The 22,104-nt window shown below is 44.3% G+C and overlaps 1 protein-coding gene across 1 annotated transcript in view; it reads left to right on the top strand.

The window, feature by feature from the left end:
- Positions 1-3,459: 3,459 nt before the first annotated feature.
- SPRED2 (sprouty related EVH1 domain containing 2) overlaps positions 3,460-22,104 on the top strand; it is a 104,751-nt gene continuing 86,106 nt past the window's right edge. Inside the window, exons 1-2 of the mRNA XM_039886978.1 lie at positions 3,460-3,578; positions 4,034-4,156. Of these exons, the coding sequence (XP_039742912.1) occupies positions 4,131-4,156 (26 nt within the window). The 5' untranslated portion in view covers positions 3,460-3,578; positions 4,034-4,130. The remainder of the gene's footprint in view (positions 3,579-4,033; positions 4,157-22,104) is intronic.

The following is a 22,104-nucleotide window of genomic DNA, read 5'->3' on the forward strand; positions in this document are numbered from 1 at the left end:
TGCAATCTGGCTACAGCCATTCATGCCCTGACTGGGTAGACGCACGCCGGTGGTGGTGGTGGTGGGGCACCATTCCCGGGCGCCGGTCAGTTTCTAAGTTTGCATCATCCCCCTCATTGCAAGAGAGCTTGGGTTTCCATTCCTGCCGGCGGGTCTTGGGGGAGACAGCTGGATTACAAACTCACTGGCACACACTGGCATACACAACTGCTTATTTAAACGTAATAATAAACGCACCAGAGAGCCCGAGGCTCGGCCCAGCAGCGCGCAGGGCTGGGCTCTCGGCAGACCGGAAGGAACTGATAAACCGAGCGCTAATGACAACCGCTCCCTCCCCTGTCGGAAGTGTCCCTCCAGCGCCGGTCATTGAGAAATACCAAAGGGGCAGAATGAGGGTGAGATGAGGACAGGCCCCCGCGCAGCTGCGCGTGCCTCGCGGGGCGGGGAACGGGGACTCCACAGCAGTGGAGGAGCTTCATACACCTTAGGGTACAGTAGAGTCCTCCCCAAATCAGCTCCCCCCGCGTACCCCGGTGGCGGGGCAAAGGTGAGTGATTTGTCGGATCTCACCCGCTGCCCCCACCCAGGGGAGAGCTACACTCCTGGCCCTACGAGACCCCGACGGGAGAGAAGTGGGAGGACGCAGAAGGGGGCGAAGGACACGAAACAGAGAACGGATTGCCGAGAAGGATAAAAAGTCCGCTTCTCCTGGCCCCCGTGCTGAGTTGGAGGGGGCGGGGGCCGCAGCCCGCTTCGGAGTTAAAGACCTGCGGGTCTACTGAGCATGTCCGTCTCGCGGCCACCGAAGGTCGCTCCGGTTCCGCGCTCCGGGTTTTCCCCGCGGCAGGCGGGAAGGACCCGGGTGGGGATGCTGCCCCACCCGGGGCTCGGGATTGAGAGGCTGGTAGGTAGGGGTCCTGCTGAGAATTGCACTAGGTTTGCGTGAAGTTGTGAGCAAATCGACATTACTTTTGAAGCTCTACGATCTCACTCTGAGTTGACACCCTTGATTTGATCGTGTTCAGAGCTGCCTGCCCTCCGTTTTAGTGGTAGTGAGGGAGAAACAGGGATGTGGATATTTAGCTCTTTCATTAATGTTATTAAATTAAAGCCCCAAATCTGTGATGCTTCGTATTCTGGTAACAATCCAGTGGACTTTGATAAGGCCCTGATATTCATATCAATAAACATATTTGAGTTATTCGCCCAATATCGCCATTTATTCTGTGGAGCAGTAGAAATACAGTTAGTAAGAGATGCAGAGGACCAAGAGGTGACCTGCTAGGAGCATTTCCGCTAAAAGGCCCCTTTTGGGTAATGAACAAGGCAGAAGATAACTGGAAGGTTTTCCTTAGAGGAACACGAAGGACTAGGAGTGGAGGAGGAAGCATTTGGTAATTCAGCTGGCTAGAGAGAAGAAAAGGTTGACATTAATTTCCTATTTGCTGTGTACTTGACAGAGTATCTTCACTGTACAGCCATTTAACCTTCCCAGCAATCCTATTCGTGTGTATTATCCTGACACTACAGACACTGAACCTGAGGCTCGGAGAACCCCTAAAAACCTGCTGGAGTCGGGCACTCGGACATCTGAATAGGGACCTGGTGAACCCTGGACCTTAAATGTTTTTGTTGCTGTTGTTCCTCTGACTGCCAGGCCTGAGGGCTGGGCCAGTCATTCACTGCTATTAGAAGGGAGCTGGATGAATGAGTGGTAAAGACACCAATTCAGCTTGCCTACCTACAGAAATCAATAATCACCTCACCTGCCACCTTGACATTTGGATGCTCTGAAATTGGAGAATGGAGCCAAAGAGATGTCCATTGGGTGGAAAATTTTTATATGAACAAATGTCCACCATGTTCCTGGAAGTCCAGGAATGGCCGAGCGGAATCTTTCAGCACTTCCAGGAGAAAAGCAACAATGACTAAAGGTGAGAAGTGAGTAGAAGCCTTAGCTTTATGGGAATTTAGTGAACCATGAGATCCTGCTTTGTTCAGTGCTTTCTCATAGATTTTCAATGGCCTCAAAAAACTGGGAATGAGAACCTTAGCTTCATTATTCTTGTTTTATAAAGAAACTACAGAATTGCTAAAAGCTTCACTTGGGGTTTCCAGGCTGCTCGGAGAAAACTAGCACTCAGCATCAAAGGTGGCTCGGGCCCAATCCATGTCGACAAAGATCGTGGTTTTGTTCAACAGCACAAAACCTAGGGTAAACCACTAGTTTCTTTCTCTTTGACTCAAGGTGAAACTTTTACTAACTTTGGAGCACTTGTGGCTCTCCAAATGCATACACACACATACATACACATAGCATTTAGGTGTACTACATTTGAGGCATATATTTAATTTAATTTTAATTCATTCGATATTTAGTTAAAATCTCTGTGTAGTCTCTTAGCACAGTCAGGAGGATGGAAAAGTCTACTTGTGTTTGGAGAGCAGGAAGGGGTAGGAGCTGTATCTATTGCTCCCTAGCAAGACTCCAGAAGTAAATACCTAACAGCTATGTAATTCATGGGCCCCACTGCAAAGTGAAAAAGTGAAGCCCCTTGTTCAAACACGATAAAGAATTTCAAGACAGCAACAGCAAAGCATCAAACCAAGAAAAGACCTCTATGCAATTTGCAGGGTGCATGCCTAGGAAGCTAGACCTGCCCATTGCCCAGACAGTGCTGCTTTGAAGAGCATGGGCCCACACAGGCCATGGTCTCAGGCCAAGGCAGAACAAATAATTTAGACAAAGGATAGGGAGAGGGGGACACCCCATTTCACTGGTTCGTCCACTGGGCTGGCAACTTCTGGCCCAGTAACTATGGCCTTCAAGAGCCTGAGATAGGGACATCCTTCACCAACATGAGATTTACTGAATAACTTAAAATATATATATTTGGGCTAACCTTTTAACCCGAGAAATCCCATCGTTTCTACTGAATTGGAAATGTTTCTGAGCTGTTGGATTTACTTTTTTTTAATGTACAAATACCTTAAAAATGCCCGTTCCCCTACCAAGGCAAAAAAGATCGCAAGATTCATGTAAAACGGAAAAAGCCTCTACCATTCTGAACCCTGGCAAAGGCACCTGTGCCGCTCCCACCCTCCCAAACCACGGTGGAGGGTAGTTGGTCCTCAGAGCCTGAGCAGCCCTCCGGCTCTCCCCTGAACTCCCAGTCTCCGCTCTCCCTCCTCCTCCACTGATTTTTTAATCCAGGGGTTTGGTAGGAGGGAGGGAACTAAACGGGAGCCAGATGTGTGCGAGTCCCCGGCTCCCGCCTCCTCCCTCCTCTCGGGCATCTTAAAACCCGGAGCGCTGACAGAAGAGGATCCGGAGCCAGATAGACGCGGCGCAAACAACTCCGTTCCGCGGCTCCCGCGGGAGTGGAAGCCAGCAGGGAGGGAGGGGAAGGAAGCCGGGCATGCTCAGTAGGCGGGGCAAAGTTTTTTCTCCTCTCTCTCTCCCTCTCTCTCTCTTTTTTTTTTTCGGTCGCAAGTAGGAAGCTTTTTGCACTCCACCACCTCTGGCCGCTGGGAAGACGTCATCGCTTCCGCCCTACTTCCTCCTCCTGTTGGCGGCGGTGAGAATCCAATATGGAGTAAATCGGTGAAGTCGAGAGATGGGGCTCGGACGGGGCGCCCTGCACCGCCTCTCAGGCGCACCTCCCCCGGCCGCCGACCGCTCCCCGGAACCGTGATTGGCCCGGCCCCCCCGGGGACGACCCCGGACCGAGCCCCAACCCGCGGCCAGCCCTCTTCTCCTCCTCTCAGCATTCCCCGCCGCTCCACGGCGCGCTTGTTTTTCTCCTCTCCCTCACCGCCGTCCCCAGCCCAAACCTCTCCCCATCCGCCCGCTCTCGAGCCCCCGAAGCCTCCACCCGCCTCGCCCCTCGGCGCTGCGGCCCTCTCTTCCTCTGCAGCTTGCCTTTGCACCCTTTCCCCCAAACCACCCCGCGCTCCGGTCGCCCTGCTTCCCCTTCTGCCTTCTGCGGCGCCCCCTTCATCTCTAGCCGTTCCCCCTCCCCAACCAAATCAGGCGATCTCCGGAGATGTGAAGAAGGGGGGTGAGCGGACAGGAAGATGAAGGGAGCAAAGCTGCTCGCCGCGGGACAGGCGTCTAGGTGAACAGGAAAATGACCGAAGAAACACACCCGGACGAGTAAGTTTGGCCGCGGGGTGGGACGAATGCCCCGCGGGGGCAGCGTGAGGTCCGGGGCTGAGGACGCAGGCGGGGACTCTCGGGCAAAATTGGCGTGGGGTGCAGAGACTCGCTGGCCTGTGGGGTTTAGGACGCGAGATTTCCCTTTTTGTTGAAGTGAGGAGGGGGCAAAAACTGCTGTGGGCCGGCGGGGGCGTGCCTGGGGTCGGCGGGCTAGTGGCCGCTGCGGGGGCCAAGGGCGCATGGGTGACCTCGGGGCAGCCTCCGCTCCCTCTCCGGGGAGTTACAACACCCCCACCCCGAAATCCTAGGCAGCCGGAGAGGAAGACTTGACATCCCTCTCTCCGGTTTCTTGGGGTCGGTGGGTTTTTGCTTGGTGACTTTGTGACTCTCCCGCTCCACCGCTCGCCCTGCAGTTCCTTCGGAAGCCCTCTGGGGCCCAGGCTCCGCCATTTCGTTTTCTTGAATCGCTCTCATTTGCATACCACATTTTCATTCATAAAAAACAGGGCCGAGCGAGCGAAGGACTGGGCGCCGGCTGCGCGGGGGTCTGCTTGCGCTCAGGTCCCTACGCGAGCCAGCGTGCTGGAGCCGCCTCCGGGTCCCGCGGCGCGTGCAAGTATGTGTGCACGCGCTTGTGGGCCCGGGACAGGCGCCCCGCGGGGTAGAAGCAGCTTGGGGGGCGGATCCGAGGCGTGTGGGGCGCGGGCGGGCGGGAGCGTGCGGGCAGCGCGCTGCGGGCGTGCGTGTGTGTGTGTGTGTATGTGTGTGTGTGCACACGTACGCGCGCGCGCGCGTGCACAAGCATGCGTGCCCAGCTCGCGGGCCTGAGGGGAAACAATGCTTGGGGCTCTCTGGCCGAGGGGCTCCCAGCCAGACCCGCCACCCCCCATGGGACCCGTGCCCTTCTCTATCTTCAGGCTAAGGTGCAGCTCCCACCCGCCTCGCGGTCGGGGAGTCGGGTTTGTTTTTTTCCCACCCCTGCCCTGGGCGGTTTCAACCGCGGGTGCAACGGAGGCTGGGACTCCGGGCCTTTGGGCCCGGCGCCTAAGGTCATCGGCCTCGGGTCCGAGCGGTCACTGCACGGCGGCCACCTCTGCGGCTCAGCGGCTTTGCCCGCCACCAGCCACTTTTTTTTTTTTTTGTGAATTAGACGCTCTCCTTTATTGTCACATGATAGCCCTCCCCTCCTCCCCTGCACATTCATAAATCCGGAGCTTGCCTCGGCTCTTTTCATTCAAAGCTGCCATTAGCAAAGGTAGCAGCGGCGCTGGCTTGGGCGCAAAGAGCCTGTCCGCAGCTGCTAGGACGAGCCTTTGGAGGGGGCCCCGCGAGTGTCTGTGGGGGGGTGGGAACTGCGGGTAGCCAGCTACCGAGGTCTCCATTCTTTTGCCTCCGAGAGCATTGAGACTCGGTGCAGAGAGGGGAAGTGACTCAGGGCTTGGGTGACTGAGAGAGCTTTTTTTGCAGCAGGTGACAGTGTTGTGCTCTACTCTAAGAATCTGCTCACTTCTTTTTTTATTGCCCCTTTATCCTTTGGTGTCTGCTGTTGCCAGGCTGGGCAGGAGCGGGGGTTGGGAAGGCTGGTCTTTGGGAAAGGGAATTTCCTTCCTGTGGGTCCCCAGGGAGCTTTGATTGTAGTAACCCATAGTCTGCCGGTCACCCGTAGCTAGAGAGGATCCCTCCTGGTATGCATGTCGTGGCCGTCCCACCACATCTGCCAGTCCTATTTTGCTTAGCCTTCATAGACTATCTTGAAATGGGAAAATGAAAAAAAGTTAGCTTCTTCGGCCGAAATATGAGGTGAGGGTGGTATATGCTGCTGGGCCTTGCCCCCTGTAGAACTTGATTAATAAGTTATTCCTGTGAGCCCTTGTTTGTCGCTGCATGCACAAATCGCAGTAGCAGTAGGGAGGGACACTTGGTATGCTGAGCTTCAGAATCCCAAAGATTGGTTCGACTACCTTACGTTGGCTTCCTTGGTTCCATCCCTTATGAATACTGACCTGGCCTCTTTTCATGGCAGCATGTCAGCTTTGCCTCCTACCTCATCTGGTATCCTAAGTGAAAAGGAGTTGGGATGGGGCCACCAGCAAGAAATAAATATCTGTATTCCATGCTCTCAGAACAGTTCAGCATGGAACCGGCTTCCCCCAGTGCTGTCAGAAGCCTGTTGAGACAATAGATGTTTGAGGACACATTCTAGTTTCAGTTAGAGAACCAGAAAGTTGTGGCGCCTTTACCCACTGTGGAAATGGCTTTCTCAGGATTACTTTTAATGTAATGACCTTGGCATGAGACGTGAAATGCTTGGTAAGAAAGCAGGCTGCATGGGCTCTAAACTGACATTTTTGGACACTGTCCATTATATTGTTCAACGTTCTTATGTAATGACCCATCTGAAAAATTTCCCTTTAAATGTTGGAGCCAGGAAGGTTTTTCTCTCAGTTACAGAGGTTGCTGTAATTGCTCTTTTTTTTTTTTTGCTTCCACTGTCTGAAAGCTCAGAACCAAAATTATTGCTTGATTTCAGTAGCCATATTAGCCTAGATTTTTGAATTTTGATCTTCTATTTTCTAATGGTTTCATGTTTGAGGTCCCACAGATACCTTTTGGAAGTAGGCAAGGTATGTTACGTATAAAGAGAATTGGTGACATCAAACTGGAGACCTAGGGGAGTTATATTTGTGCCTAAGGTGAAATAGATTTTCTTAATAGTCCACATGTATTTAAGGTTTTTATTAAATACCTGTTATATTTCATATCAGAATACAATAAAAGAATCTTGCAACTGGTAAAATCGTGCTTAATTTAAAAAATAAATGTTTTCTTAATTAAAAAAATAAATGTTCTTTTCCATGTCAATTTAAAACTCTTTTCTAATAAATATTTGGTAATTCAGGAAAGCTTGTCCGCTTCTATGTAGAAAATACGTTGATGCTTTGATCTCACTCCAGATAGAATGCATGTTAACATTTATAATTTTACAAACATTTATAATTTAAAAAGTAAAGAGCATCAACAGACTATTCAAGTCTTTCGTACATAGGAGGAAACAGTTTTTTAAAAATCATACTGTATCTTTAAAGCATTTGATCATGGCATTGAGTGGTTTGGAAATTCGCAGACAAAATGAAGAAATCCTCAAGTGAACTATAACCCCGGAGACATAAGGCCTTCATTCAGCTTCTTATTTTGCCCCTCTCAATTCTTCTCTGCAACACATATCTTGCTGAGAGAATGGATTTGCAGCTTCACCTGCAGTCATGTTCCTAATGTTGAAAGGTTTCCAATTTCAAAAAAGTTTAAATATTTTCGTGGAACCATTTCAAAATTAGACATCAGAACTCTTATATCTAAATACTTGAGCTTACTTCCCAAAAGATGAGACTACTCTGATGAAACCACAATACCATCATCACACTTAACAAAATTAGGAATAATTCCCAGATGTTTTTAACATTCAGTCTCAACTATCTGAAAAATGTCTTTTATAACTGGGTTTTTCAGCCAGGGGCCAATCAAAGAGCCCATGTTAAATGCATTTGTAAAATATACTTAAGGTTCAAGGGTTAGCCAGTTGCACACTTTCTGATCTAAGGCAAGTTACTTACGTATCTCACCTAGGTTTTACCTGAGCGAATAAAATGGGAATACATATTACTGATTTCATGGAGTTGCTCTGAGACTTAAATGAGATAGTATACACAAAGCTTCCAGTCCAGCACCAAGCATAAAACAAGTGTCTAGTGTGGCTCTTTCAGGGACACTGCAGTAGGCTTTTTTTACAGCTGATTAATTTTCAAATAACCGTCTTAATTTTCAAATAACCCTGAGGAGGTGTTAACCCATTTAACTGATGGGGAAACTTAAGTAAAGTTGCTTACCTAAGACTTTTTTTTAGCATTTTATTTCATTTAGTCTTCTCAACAATTGTGTGAGGTAGATGGTATTATTACTCTAATTTATAAATAGGGAAACTGAGGTACAGACAGGTTAAGTAATCTGCCCAAGGTCATATCTGTAGTAACTGATGGAGCTGGGATTTGAGCGCCCCAGCAGCCTGGCTCAGGAAGGATTGTGTTTTTAACCACGGTGTGGTACTGTCTCAGAAGGGGAGAGGGCAGCCAGCCTTGGTCATTCTGACTTCAGAGCTCACACTGTTTCTGTCAGTCTTGCTGTCCCTAATTCTGAATTGGTGACAATCTGTCACTGCCGTAATTTTTCCCACTTCCCTTATCTTCCCTGAAAATGCAATGAGGCACATACTGAATTAAAGTGAATTTAAATAAACTTGGGTTTGAAAATTCTGCGATACACCTTAAGATAATAGGAAAAGTGTGACTTCAGAGTTAAGTATTACTCTACATTCATTGAAATGACAGTTGTGGAAACTAGACCTTATACAAGTATTGACCTATTTTCTTTCTGTTAGCCTAAAAGGGATGTGTTTCTTCTCTACATGAGTAGAATTCTTAAAAGTTGAAAACATAGAGTTGACTTTGCAGAATTGGAATCTTGGTTCATTTATCATAAAATCTGGAAAGCAGGACAAAAAAAATTTGGAAAGACCTTAAAAAGTTTCTAAGCCAGGGCATTGTCAATGTAGTCATTGTAATTACATAAAGTCAAATAAAGTTAAGTGCCTTATGCAGGGCCTTACATCTTGTTAGATAGTAGGCCTGAACTAATCTCCATCTGCTGGGTTTGTTTCCATAAGGATATTAGCAGATGTTACCTCCTTTCTTGCTGTAACTGATCCCCTCTGCTTTCCAGTTTCTTTAACCAATAAAATATAAAAAGTGAATCAGTGTGAATACCAAAACCATTATGCTTCAACCTGCTTACTTGTGCTCTTTATTCTGGAATTCTTTCTTTTTTCCCTTCTCCAAAAAGTGAAATTCTGCTCTTTCCCCCAACCATCTTGGATCCTCTTGACTTTCCCCTCCCACCATTCTCTAAAGTCATAACTGAGGCGCGCGCATGCACGCGCACGCGCACACGCACACGCACACGCACACGCACACACACTGTATGGCACTTACCACAATTTAGAGTGGGCCTCTACCCAGGGAGTCTCCCAGAACATGAGCTATTGGGATTCAGGGTTACCTCTCAATTACCTAGTTTTCTGGTTGTTCACCCAATACCATTGGGGTTGCCTAATAAATAAATGTCTATTGAATTAAAGACATTTAATTATTTTAAAATGCTGTTCGTCCCTGTTGACTAATGTAATAATTACAGTTGTTGCATTTGGTTAACTTAGAGTGTGTAGAAGCCTCCTTCTGAGAAATTCCCATGTTCACATGAATCCCTTAGAGTAGTTTGTGGAAATTGGATGTGGAACTATCTAGTGGTAGTGATCTGTGATTGACAACTCAGAACCATTTTAATTCCAGTCACTGTTTTGGGATCTGGGAAGTAGAAGATGCTGAGACAATAGGCCAGGGCCTGTGTTTCTGCTTCTGCAGGAGAATCTCTGCAGAAATCACAATATTAACAATTTGCAGTAGCTACAGGGTTCTGATGGAGTCTTAACACTTGAAGTTGGATACAGCTGTGCTGATGAACTCCAATGTTGGCATAGTTCCTGTGTTACTGGGTTGAACACATACAAACTCTTAGCAGCAAAATCCTCCAGAACTGAACAAGATGATAGTAGAGGCAGAGCAAGAAGTTTTGGTATGTGCGGTTGTGTGTTTTGCTTGTTTTCTTTTAAATTGGGCTGACTTTCTTTTTTTTTAAGGACTCAATCATATTGATAGACTTGATGATTATTCTTGTAAAGATTTCTTTTTAATCAATGTTTAAGGCTAGAACATTGATGTTTTTTTTAGACATTTTCTAGGGCTTTTAGTCGCAGGAGTAGAAAAAATATTTTGCATTGGTGCATACAGTGCTATGTGGAGCAAAATGCATTTTCTTGTGTTTGCCCTGGGTAGACATGAAGGATGGTTACCAAGCTTGACAAGTATCCTATGCCATGGAGAGGAAGTCAGGCTGGGATCTTAGTAAAGTCCTTGATAGTAATTGGCATGAGTTGGCTAAATTAAGGAACAACTGTCATTTCTCAGGTAATCTTTGTCAACAATATGTTCACATGTGACATGTTGCATATAGGATAACAAGTCGTGTTTATGATATTTATGCCTAATTTCTGTTTACTTGCACTTAGAGTGAAGAGATGAAGTAATGGATTTTGACTTTAGCATTTAATACTTGTGATTGAAGAGATTGGAACAACCTGTATGGCTTTGGCTCCTCCGTGTACTGAAAGAATGATTTTTCAAATCTGATTGTTTTCATTCTTAGATATAGTACCTATGGTCCACTCATAAATGCTTAAAACTTAATTATCAAGTTAAGTTTTTTTTAATTGTCTTTCCTAGTTAATCTAGTAGTGACATCTTTGTCTTTTATTTTCATTATTCCTCTTATTTCTTTTTCTTCTTATATTGCTTTGGCTTGACTCTGGTGTTGATTTTTCAGATAAACACTGTTTATTTCATCTATGGATCTCACCCTAACTGAACACACAGAGCAGCTTGGCCCATCTGCCCTTCTAGGTGTAGGAATAATAACTTACTAACCCTTATTACTCATAGCCTGGCAGAGCACTGAGCCCATAGTAGGCTTTCTGCAAATGTTTATTGATTGGTTAAATAGTCATTAATTTAAAAATAATTTTACCTTATATAAAAACTTAATTATTCATATTGTAGTTACATCCAAAAAGACTTTGAGTTTGTTTTTTCAAAATTACCACGAAGGGCAGGCTGCCATGGTGGTAGTGCAAGAAGCATGGAGTTTGAGGTGACACCTGTGCCTACTCTCTACTGAGAGAGCCATTACTTTGATTACTTAATATAATCGAAGTTCATTGCTGCTGCCCACTTCATAGGCTGTTAAAATGTGGAAATGTAAAGCATTTTAGCATAGTACCTAATGAATTGAGAATTCAGTGGCGCTCATCTGCCTCTGGTAGGTCTCACATCATGTAGCAAGGTATCATTTATTTTCAGAATTTACGAGGCAGAGGATATCCATTAGCTATGTTAGCTTCACAGCAACCTTTTGAGGCAGGAAATGAAATTTTCACTTTATGCCTAAGAGAATTGAAGTGACTTGCTCAGGGGCGTTTCTGGGAGAATCAGGGGAGAATCAGAGCCTAGAAGTCTTGTTCTGCTTTTCATTTGGCTTTCCAATGCTGTCCTGGTAGGCCTTTCTAGAAAAGAAGCTTAGTTTTCGTACTATAACATTAGTAATGCCCAGTTGACTATTGGCCCCTTTACTTAGTGATCTTAGTTGGCTATGGTTTTTGAGATTTTTATGCTTTGGTAGCTTGCCTTCTCTCTGAAATCTCAGTGTACTTACCTATAGTAGCATTCTTGGCTCTCTTTTCATCCCTATCTGTGGTCTAGTATAGACCAATGGCATTACCAATGGCATTCAGATTGTTTCTGAAACAAAAGTTAATAGTCTTGATGGAGATGGGTAGGGCTGAGAGTTCTCTTAGGAGTACGTTGGCTTATGACCTGTTTTGTCTACCTGCATGCTGTGTTGGTGTTTCCATCATATATTTGCAGCCAAGAAATAAAGTGGATATTGGACTAGAGTTTTAATTTAATCATCAACATCCCAATAATTTTAACTCATTTTTACAGACCTTTTAAAGCCACATAAATGTGAGTATAGTCTTAATATAGTAATTAAATCTCTCTCCTTTACTTAATAGGTCAAATCAAATCTGATTTTTCTCAGGCTCAAAATTCTAAAACAGGTCTGCTCTGCCAGGATGGTGTGCACTGGCTCAGTGTTACTGCTGGCCTTGTTGCCTCATTAATCTGTGTGTGTACAAATTTCAGATCAGGAGTCTGCTGTTTGTAAACCAGGTTCACATCCAGTACCATCCATTCTTAGCTGTCTTACACTAAGGAACATTAGGAGATACTAGATTATAGGTATCCATTTGGAGTATGGTAGATTTTGAATCTAAAGAACTTGACTTTAGAACATGCTTGGACCTTAACTGCAAAGCCACGTATAATTTATTTTATTAAATAAAACAAATAACAGTTGGGTGTGAGGCTTGAGGAAAGGGAGTGACTAGCTGTTGAGTGCCATTCACTTACTGCACTTAATGTACCAGACACCTAATCTGCCAGACAGTAAGAGAGCTGTGACTCAGAGGGCATCTCTGCCCTCAGGGAGCTTATGCTCAGGGTGCTAGGTACGGTCATGTGCCTTATGGGTATGAAGACAGCCTCTTGATTGATTGTATGATAGACTGCCAGAGTTATTTTCCCTTCCTTCCCCACTTCCTGCAGCATTCCTCTTAGAGCTGCAAACATTGGGATTCCCAGGTTTAAGGTGGGAGAAACTTTATCCAGAAAGGAGTATGTGCCCTTCCCAGAATCCTTTAAGATGTTCTACAAGTTTTTAGGGTGAGTGTATCTTGTATGGACATGCACTTGCACACTCACACATAAATGGAATGTGGCCAACAGTCAAGCATCCACAAACTACAGGTGAGGAAGATTCAAAGAGGTTAACTATCTCGTCTGAGGTCACAGAGCAGGATTTGTTATTTTTAATGCAGGTCCTTTGACTTTAGATCCCATGTCTGAAAAACAACATTACATGTCATAACTTCAGAGCTTCAGTTTTCTTGTATTAAAAAAAATTGTGCTGTGCGTACAGCTTGATGTACATTACTGTTGAGTGAATGAAATTAGAACTCACTTAGAATATTGTAAACATCTCAAAACTGAGGTGATATTTCTTCTTTGCATTCTTGTTTAGCTCTGTGGAGCAGGGAACCAGTACCCACTGAGGTGGCCTTTTCTGTATTGATATAAAGAGCAGCTTTACAGATACCTCTTTTAAGGGAACTAGCTACCTTATCCTTGATGGAAAGCATGTTGAGCAGAATGGCTAACGAAGCATAGTATTCTCCTGGACCTGTGTTTTAGCCCAGCTGTTTTAAGAGGAAGATCAAACTTGAATGAAATCACTTGGGAATCTTGTCAGATGAGGATTCTGATTCAGTAAGGCCTGAGATTCTGCATTTTTAACAAACAAACTTCCAGGTTGCTGCCGATCCATGGACCACACTTTGAGTAGCAAGGGCCTATCTGTGGTTGTAGTGATAGTGAGCTCACAGCTGCCAGGTTTGTGTCTTCCAAGGTGACTTTGCATACCTGGCATTTGGAATCTGTTGAGGAGGCTCAATGGACAATAGACAGAGATATTATCATGCTCCTTCACTTCCCTATCCCTGGCAGGACTTCCAGCTTTGAAGTATAGCTTGATTTTATGTGAGAATGTACTGGGAGAATTTTTTCTTATGGCTTAAAAAAAGTTCTTGGTGAATGCCAGGAGACCCAAGAGTTCCATCACTTAAAAAGAAATAGGAGTCCCTGCACTTTGTAATGTCTGACAATCAGCTGGCACTCTACCTTCTAGACAAATCTGTTTTGTATGGAAAGCTTGCCGCCCTGGGAAGCAGGCAGACTCAGCCCTAGAAGAAATCACAGGAAGTAATTAAACAGAGAAGGTCAGAGAAAGAGGAAGTGGTTGTGTTGTTTCTGATGCAAATAGCATTGTTGTTCCTAGGAATCAAGATCTTGATGTTTAAGTCTTCTGGAATGTAACTGCTTGGGGATTTGATTGTATTTAAATTGCAGCCCTTGTAGTTTATTCTTTTAGACAGCAATCTAGTTAGGAAATGAATTGCTTTTAGGTCTTATCAGGAATCCCCACGTGCCTAGGCAGAAGTCTTAAGCAGGGAGTTGCTTATAGCTTGGCAAATTACACTTAAATGAAATGAATGTCGAGACTATTAGAGGTTAATTTTAGGTGTCTGGAATTCTCCCTAATTCTTCTGATTAAACACTTTAACATAATAGTTTCCTTAATTGGAATAATGATAGAATATTAGCATGCATATTTAAACCATTTACCCAAATTTGAATAGGGTTAAAATGCAAATTATTCATCACTTGTCAGTGCTTACTCTTTAGAGATAATTCCTGGTGAGAGATGGGAAGAGACTGGAATACGAATGGGATTAGGGCATTCTTGAGGCAGCATTGCTAGGAAAGCCAAGAACAGACCGGAGCACTAAAGTGAGAGACCCTTTGTTCCCCCCAAAAAGAGGTACTAAAAATCCCAACGCCTATGTTAGTTATAACTTCAACATAGAGGTAAATGCAATAGGAAATCCGAAATGAGCTAACTGGAGACCCTGTCTGGTTGTATTTTTATTAGCCTGTCATATTTTTTCTTTCAGAGGAAGGTGATAAGAGACTTAAGGCCCCTCCCCAGCATTTAGATAACCCCTCTGAAATCCTGAACTGATGCCATCACCCAGCAGTTTCCAAACAAATAACTAGGAACCCATAAGCACTCCAGGTGTTGTTTGTGAACCGAATGTATAATGTCACCCATATATATATTACTCTCTTTCAATGTGTTTATGGAATAATAAAATATAACCTCATTAAAACATTACTGCATTCACAGTGGATGTTGGTCATATTTTTCTCAACTCACAGTTATTAAAAAGTATGGCTGTAATTCCTGGGGAAGGAGGCTATACCCTGAATTTTCTCCCTTTTAGTATTTATACTTAGGAAGTTGGGAATCATCACTGTGACCCTCATTCAGGATGAGAGGACAGAAGTGTGGTCATTCCATAGGGGAGGCATATGAAGAGGGTGCATTCCTACTCGGGTGGATTAGTGGGAAGGTCTGAAGGAAAGCAGGACAAGTTTAGTTGGAGGTGGATGAAGGGAGTTGAATATATAAGTCAGGACATCTCTCCTGGAGACCTGGCATCAAGCTGAGTCTTATAAAGGAGGAAGAGCTGGGGAGTGAGTCTTCTCTGTCTTCCAGTTCTTCCCCTCTCTCCTCTCACAGTCAGCCTTTATCAAACACCTGTGTTGTGTAGTACACAACTCTTTATTTATTGTGGAAAAGAAGATACACCCAACATTGGAAGCTCTTGGTGGATACCAAGTAGCAAAGAAGATGGGTACCCAGTTATAATGTGTAGTAAGTTCCAGGAGTTAGGAAACTTAGGGTTCCATCCCTTCTTTGCCACTAACCTGCTGTGGGACCTCAGACAAGATGCTGAGTTTCTTCTCTGGACTCAGCAAATATTGCAAGTCAGTTTATGTTAATTTTTTTTATTCTTAGTATAATATATATTTTTTTAAATAGAGACAAATACAAAGAAGAAATTGAAATGCCTCTTGCCATACAAGCCAGGGAAGAGGTAACTTTCAACAAGGCGGGACTTGAGTTTTACAGGACTTAGCTAAGGACGGTGGTATTTTGAGGAAGGGTGGGTCAGGCAAGCTGGGGAGAAGGCATCTTGTGGCCAAAGGTTTCTTCCATAGGCAGGGAAACCCCACTTCTGGGTTTATTGGGAGGATGAGGGGAAGCTCAGAGAAAGAACTGATCCAGTAGGCTGAGGCTAAATTAGTGTGTGCAAGGCTAACAAAGTAGGTATTTGGACTTTGGTTCTCTAGATAGAATGGAGCTGTTTAAGGTTTTGAAGCAAAGAAACGATAAAATGATATATATTGGTAAATACAAACTAGTTAGAGGGTAGGGAACAGGTGAGACTGGAGTTAGAGAGGCCACTAGTAGCTGTGGCTCCACCATGTCTGGGCAGAACTTTTCTTGCTGGCTTTAGTGAAATGCATTGCTTTAGAAACCTTTGTTCCAAAGAGATTGTCATTATGTTTATATGTTTATTAGAAGATGGCCAAGGGGACTGTGAAATTCAGAACAAAATCAACCAACTTAACTTTGTGGATGAAATTTGCAGCTTGAAATAACCCAAGTGAGGAATTTTGTTTGTTTTCAGTATTGTTACTGCTATAGAACACAGCACTGGTCAATTGCAATTGCCCTTTCTCAATAGAATCAAATGGTTGCAACTTGACTCTAATGTTGTAGAACTGGAGAGAATCTTAGGAAAATATCAGCTCAGCTGCCTTCTTGTACCATTGTACATTACAATCCAGAGAGGTTGAATGATAAACCTGGGGTGACACAGTCATTTGGTGTTTTGGGATATGTCAGCAAGCAGATGTCATCTGGTCTTGGTTACAGTACTGTTTGGGGTGCTACGTTAAACATTCATGACAGTTGCTCCCCTCGAGTTGTTGAATGCTCAGGAGACAGAAAAAAGATGGTAGAAACATACAATTCAGCTAAACGTGGCCCATGTTGATGATGCACCATCAACATTGAACAGATTGCTAGCCTTGGTTAGCCTCTGTCCAAGGTTGAGATAGATGAGCTTGCCATACTCTGTCCCTGTGTGTCTCCCCTGCAGATGGCAAGTAAAGGTCCTGAGGTACAGCTTCCACATGTTGTGCTTCAGGGACAGGAGGGTAGGGAGTGGAGGTAGAGGAAGGCCTCCTTCAGCTCACCATCCTGGGAGAGTGGAGATGATGAGCCCTTAGATGAAAGTTGAAATACATGTGATGTTCCCAGGTTTTTGCACCTGGGCACCAGCACAAAAAGTTCATGAAACATTACCTGTGCATGTTCTTCCTCCCCAGCTTCAGCGCCTTCTGTTCCCCCCATGTGTTTGTTTTTGATGTTAATTGCCAAGGGGGTGTGGTCATAGACAGCAGGAAGTACTATTTGATATGCAGGTCTCCTAGGGTGGAGGTTGGAGGATGCCAGGGTGGGAAGGGTGGTGGTTTTGGCACATTTGTGTGAGGACTCTGTACACTTCTAAGCCAACAGGTGCTACTACAGCAAAGAGAAGAAGGGAAGAGTTGACCAGCTGGTCATATAATGAACATTTATTATGGTAGCTTTTACTTTAAGGTTTTATAAGGCCAATGCCCCGTAGGCTAACTCCAGATAAAGTCTGGATAATTGTACCAAATCACACTAAGTTTTGTGGCCAAAGGCGTGTAGAAACCTAGGCTTGAGGAAGAATGACAAAGTTCCCAAACCAAGAGACTTGATCCATTTCCCAATTCTGCTTTAAAACTATAGTTCTCAGTCAGGACTCCTCTTGGGATAACAAGACTCATACTGCTTGTGTAGGACAGGAACGTGTATTTTTAAAAATTTCCTTTTCTTGGGATTCTGTACTGCTTGCCTTTTGTTTTCCCTTGCGAATCCCTATCAGCTGGGCATCCTTCTTACTCATAGACTAAAAGATGTCTTATGAGCCTAAAGATTCCATTGTGGAGTTTCAGGCCCCTTGTCCTGGTACTTCTGGATCATCCAGATGGTCAGGGTGGTTTGTTTATAAATGGTTTACCTGCAGAGCCCCCTTCCACATCCTTCTTGTTCCACACTGAGCAGTACAGCAGTGACCAGGAAATTAGGTGTGTTCCACCCCGGACCCCTGGCATTCAGCCTGAAATGGAACCCCTCCCTCAACTGTGCTAACAAGGACATTTATCAGTATAACAGGAGTTATACTGTTAAACAGGAGTTATATCCTGGGTTGGTTTGGGATGCTACCTGGGATACCACGCCCTTCCATCTTTCACTCTTCTCTCCATCCCTAGACCAATTGAATTAAAATTTTGCCCCCTGTGTCAGTATTTTAAAAATCCCAGAGATGCCACTCTACCTTAGATTCATCAGGATTTGGAAGAGGGTTGTAACCAATCGAGATGATGTTGACCGGGGAGCATTGACTCTTCTTAAAGGTCCCCCTGGGGGATGGATGTTAACTACACTTATTGTCATTTCATAATATATACAGATACCGAATCATATTTTACACCTGAAACTGATATAATGTTATATGTCGATCCTGATTAGTCCGTCATATCAGAAGGTGTTCAAAAGGCCACACACATCCATATCCGTGAACAAGGATGTCTTGAGGAGTCTCGGTCCTTCCCTCCTGGTTCCATCTCATTCCAGTTAGAGAACAAATGATCTCTTATGGAAGAAGATAGCAGATTGATGTTAATGTGAAGTGAGATCATAAGAGACAATAAAAATAAATTCGAATTGGTGATCCAAGAGATCTTTTATTTAACAACCAAAAAAAAATTCTAAGGCACACCAAAAAAATCACCTACAGTTATCCAAAATTATGACTTTTTAATTATTTTTTAAAAAGGTTCGGCTGAAACTTCGAACGCCCTATTGTTTTTCAGAAGTTTTCCTTGGTGATGTAACACAGAGGCCTTTAGGATATGTATTTAGCTATTTTAATAGTTAAAGTCATAAATATAAGGATTTTTTTATTTTGCCCTTTTTTCTTTTTTGGTAGAGTGGGGCCATTTATTTTACAGGGAACAGAATTAGTTCTTGCATTTGATTTTTGAAAAACTTTTGTTAACATAAGACTGGTATTTGCTTGAATTTGGAGGAAAACAGTTATAGAATCATATGCTTTTACCTAGAAATGAAAATACATTGACTTAAAACAGATGTCTCTGACAAAAACTGATGCCAGGTTTTAAGATTATTACTTGTCACCCAGAAATGTGGCACTACATGCAAATGTGAGGAAGCCTGGAAAATTGTTTTAAAATCTTGAGAGAAAATGTGAAGGACACAATTAAAACATGGCACAGCCTTGCACAACAATGTGAATGTACTTAATGCCACTTAACCATGTATTTAACAATGGTTACGGTGGTAAATTTTATGTTATGTATATTTTATCATAATTTAAAAAAACAGAAATGGGACTCCAGAGTCAATGACTTGATAAGAACTCAGAGACCTCTTTCCAGAAAAGTTGTAGTCTGAACATAACAGTCTGGGCCTATGCACCTCACATGCCAAATCTTCTATTTTACTAAATCGTCTATAGATTTCTAGCTTCCTGTCAATCCCTGCCTGGTCTCTTTTGCTCCCTTCTTCTCTCTCTGTTCCCCGCAAACCTCCCTTCACAGAAGTTTGAGGCAGATAGACTTTGAGGTTAGACCAGTAGTGCCCAAAAGTTGTGTATCTCCTAAAGATTCCTGCAGTTGACTGAGTATGTTTGTTTCTTTCTATACTAATGTGTCTTGACAAAAGGTCAGAACCTCAGAGAAAGTCCTAGTGGTCTGAATAGCTTCTCAGTAGAGCTAACAGCAGAACGGGTCTTGGGTGTGGGTGGTGTGGATGCTGGGCCCTTTCCAGACACAGACCAGGGTTGACTCACTGGTGACCAAATGATAAGGCCTTGAGCAAGCACTCATAGCCACAGAGCCTCAGTAATTCTCAAGGAGAGCAAAAATGCAACTTCTGAGGTCTGACAACCATATGGGATCATAATGCAACAAAGTGCACTGCACTCACATGTTAAAAAAAAAACAAAACAAGTGGGCCCTAACTTCCATTTAGAGGATACATAATCTGACAGATGAAATTAAGAATCATTTAATTCAAACACATGAGAATGAATATGTGCTATAGTGCATGTCTGCGAAAACAACTTGTTCTTTGAAAATGTAGGCCCTGTTTTTTTAAGATTCAAGGTTTCTTTTAGTAGTTTTACTAATAGCGTGTTGGTGTAAATTGGATTGTTAATGTTTCTGAGGTAGCATACCCCTAGAGTGGGAATATTAGCGGTTTCTTACATAACTTTTGTGAATTTTTCAATGAAACTATGCACTAACTTACCAACAAGAACTCATTCTTGGTTGTTGAAAATCCATACTCATTCATAAACTGTTTAGTGATTTGACACTTTTTGGCCTTGGGAATACTTAAGTCACTACATTTGATACTTAATTTGGCAATGTCTGTGTCCAGTAGAAAAAACAAATGTTATAATGAACCACTCTGATAAGCTTTGGGGACAGGGTTATTCATGGTCGAGGGCACATTCGTTCATGTGAAAGCACACAGCTCACCCCGTCTTCCACCCTCACGGATGAAACGCAGGATCAGAAGATCTTACCAATTCAGGGAGCTGAGAAGTATGCTCTGTTCTACCATACCAGATGGGCTTTAACTTTCTGTTTGGACACTTCTGCAATAAGGAACCCACGTGCCCAGTGACTAGCCTTTGTGGCTGATTGTCAGAGTTCTGTGGAACCACTGTCCGCGGCAGCGATAACCAGTTAGTTCCATGTTGTTCTGATTGCCCCGCTGATACCCGAAGGCAGTGCTCCCTCTCTTCTCTCCTTCAGGTCAGACATCATCCTGGTCTCCTTATCAGTGTTCACATTCAACCATGTGTCTCTTAAAATGGGGGGCCAGAACTGGTGGTCTTTTTCTAGATGCCACAGATTAATCTTAGATACTGTGGGTATTTGCCTCTCTTTGTGGCATTTAGGGCGGCTTAGGGGCTATGGTTAGCTTCTCAGTAGAAGCATGGATCTGGGGCCTTTTGCATGGATAATGTATGCTACTTGTGCCAAGCCCGCTCCCTAAATTTTGCTTTTAATGGGTGTATCAGTTACCATCAGCTACTGTGAGCTTTAGAGGAATAGACATCTCTCCCTTTGGAAGGGCAAAAAGAAGGTGCCAGGCTGAGCACTTGGGCATCCTGTTGCCTCTTGATGTGCTGGGTAAGGATGAGAGAGGACATTCCTCCTGCTCCAAAGTAATGGTTGGTCCACTTCTAGGTGAAGGACCCCCATTCTTCCTATAGTCTCCGGGTGGTATTCTTTCGTAGGGTTGCAGAAGGCCAGGCGAGAAGGTGAATGAGCTGCTTATAGCAGCACTGAAATCATTGTTTCTTGAAGCTGGTCCTGGGCCACCTACTCAGTAGTCTGGAGGGCTTGTTAAAATATACATGTTTGCCGCCCACCCAGACCTCCTGGATCAGGCTCTCTGGGTGTGCAGCCCAAGGAATCCATTTTTGAAAAGCTCCCCAGGTGATTCCTCAGCTGGCAAGCCAGAGTTTGAGATCTGCTTCCTAAATTGTAATTACCTTTTTGATGTTTCTTTTCTTAAATGTCCAACAACTGAGTACTTAGGAATCTTAAAGGCCACCTTTGTGCCTTACTCCAGCCACCCAGTGCTTTTAATAGTTCCTGAGTATGTGTTTACACAATCTGCATTTTATGAAGTCCATAAAGACATATTTACCCAACAAGTCACCAGCCCTCCAAAGGTCAGCTTTCCTCTATTTGTATGAAAGGCACTTAACTCAAAGTCAATTAACACCAAGATAGAAGCCAATTAAGGCAAGGAAGTGAGCTGTTCATGCCGACATTCCAGCTGTAACTTTTGTCCCCAGTTGTAGCTTAGTTTTACAAGTCCCTTCAAGCCAGTTAATTCACATAACTTATGCCTGTGTGGCCCGTTACAACATGCAGGTAAAAGTGCCATTTGTCATGTCATCATGTGGGAGTGCTGTTTAAAAACATGTAATATAAGTAACTATTAAATGATGCCGTGTTAGCACTTTTGCAACTGACCTAATCCCCTCCTCTCTGCAAGCGTCAGGGGTATCATAGGAATGCTGGGGAAAGGGAGACTCATTCTCCTTCGGCGTTGCTTTCAGAGCCTGCTGTTGAATGAGTATTGCCTGGGTCCTGGGTTCTGATTTCCTCATTTGCAGCGAGTAATTCCTCAAAGAATGGCTGGGGATTAAATGAGATAACGTGGGTCACGTGCTCAGCACAGTACCCAGTAGGTAGAAAGCAATTTTTAAAAGGGTGTCTGCTGCAACTGATGATTATTGTAACATAAAATTGAAAACCCTGAGAAAGAACTAACCCATAGGTTGGCAGTTGCTGTAGGTCAAGAGCCTCAGTTGGGTAGGTTTTCCACAGTGAAGGCACCCAGAGCAAACAGCCTCAGGTCTTCCTGCACCAGTCAGGACCCAGCCACGCACCAGCCTAATGCCCTGCACTGAGAACCACTCCTCAAATGAAAGGTATGGCAGTGTAACAGACTCCCTCCCATTTCACTGTAGATCTTGCACATGACATCTTTCAACTCAACTTCCTACTATAAACACCTCATTCTCAGGAGAAAAAAAGTGAGGTTCTCTTGATTTA

This window comes from Pteropus medius, unplaced genomic scaffold, assembly GCF_902729225.1.
Source record: "Pteropus medius unplaced genomic scaffold, Ma_sr-lr_union100, whole genome shotgun sequence".
NCBI classification, from domain to species: Eukaryota; Metazoa; Chordata; class Mammalia; order Chiroptera; family Pteropodidae; genus Pteropus; species Pteropus medius.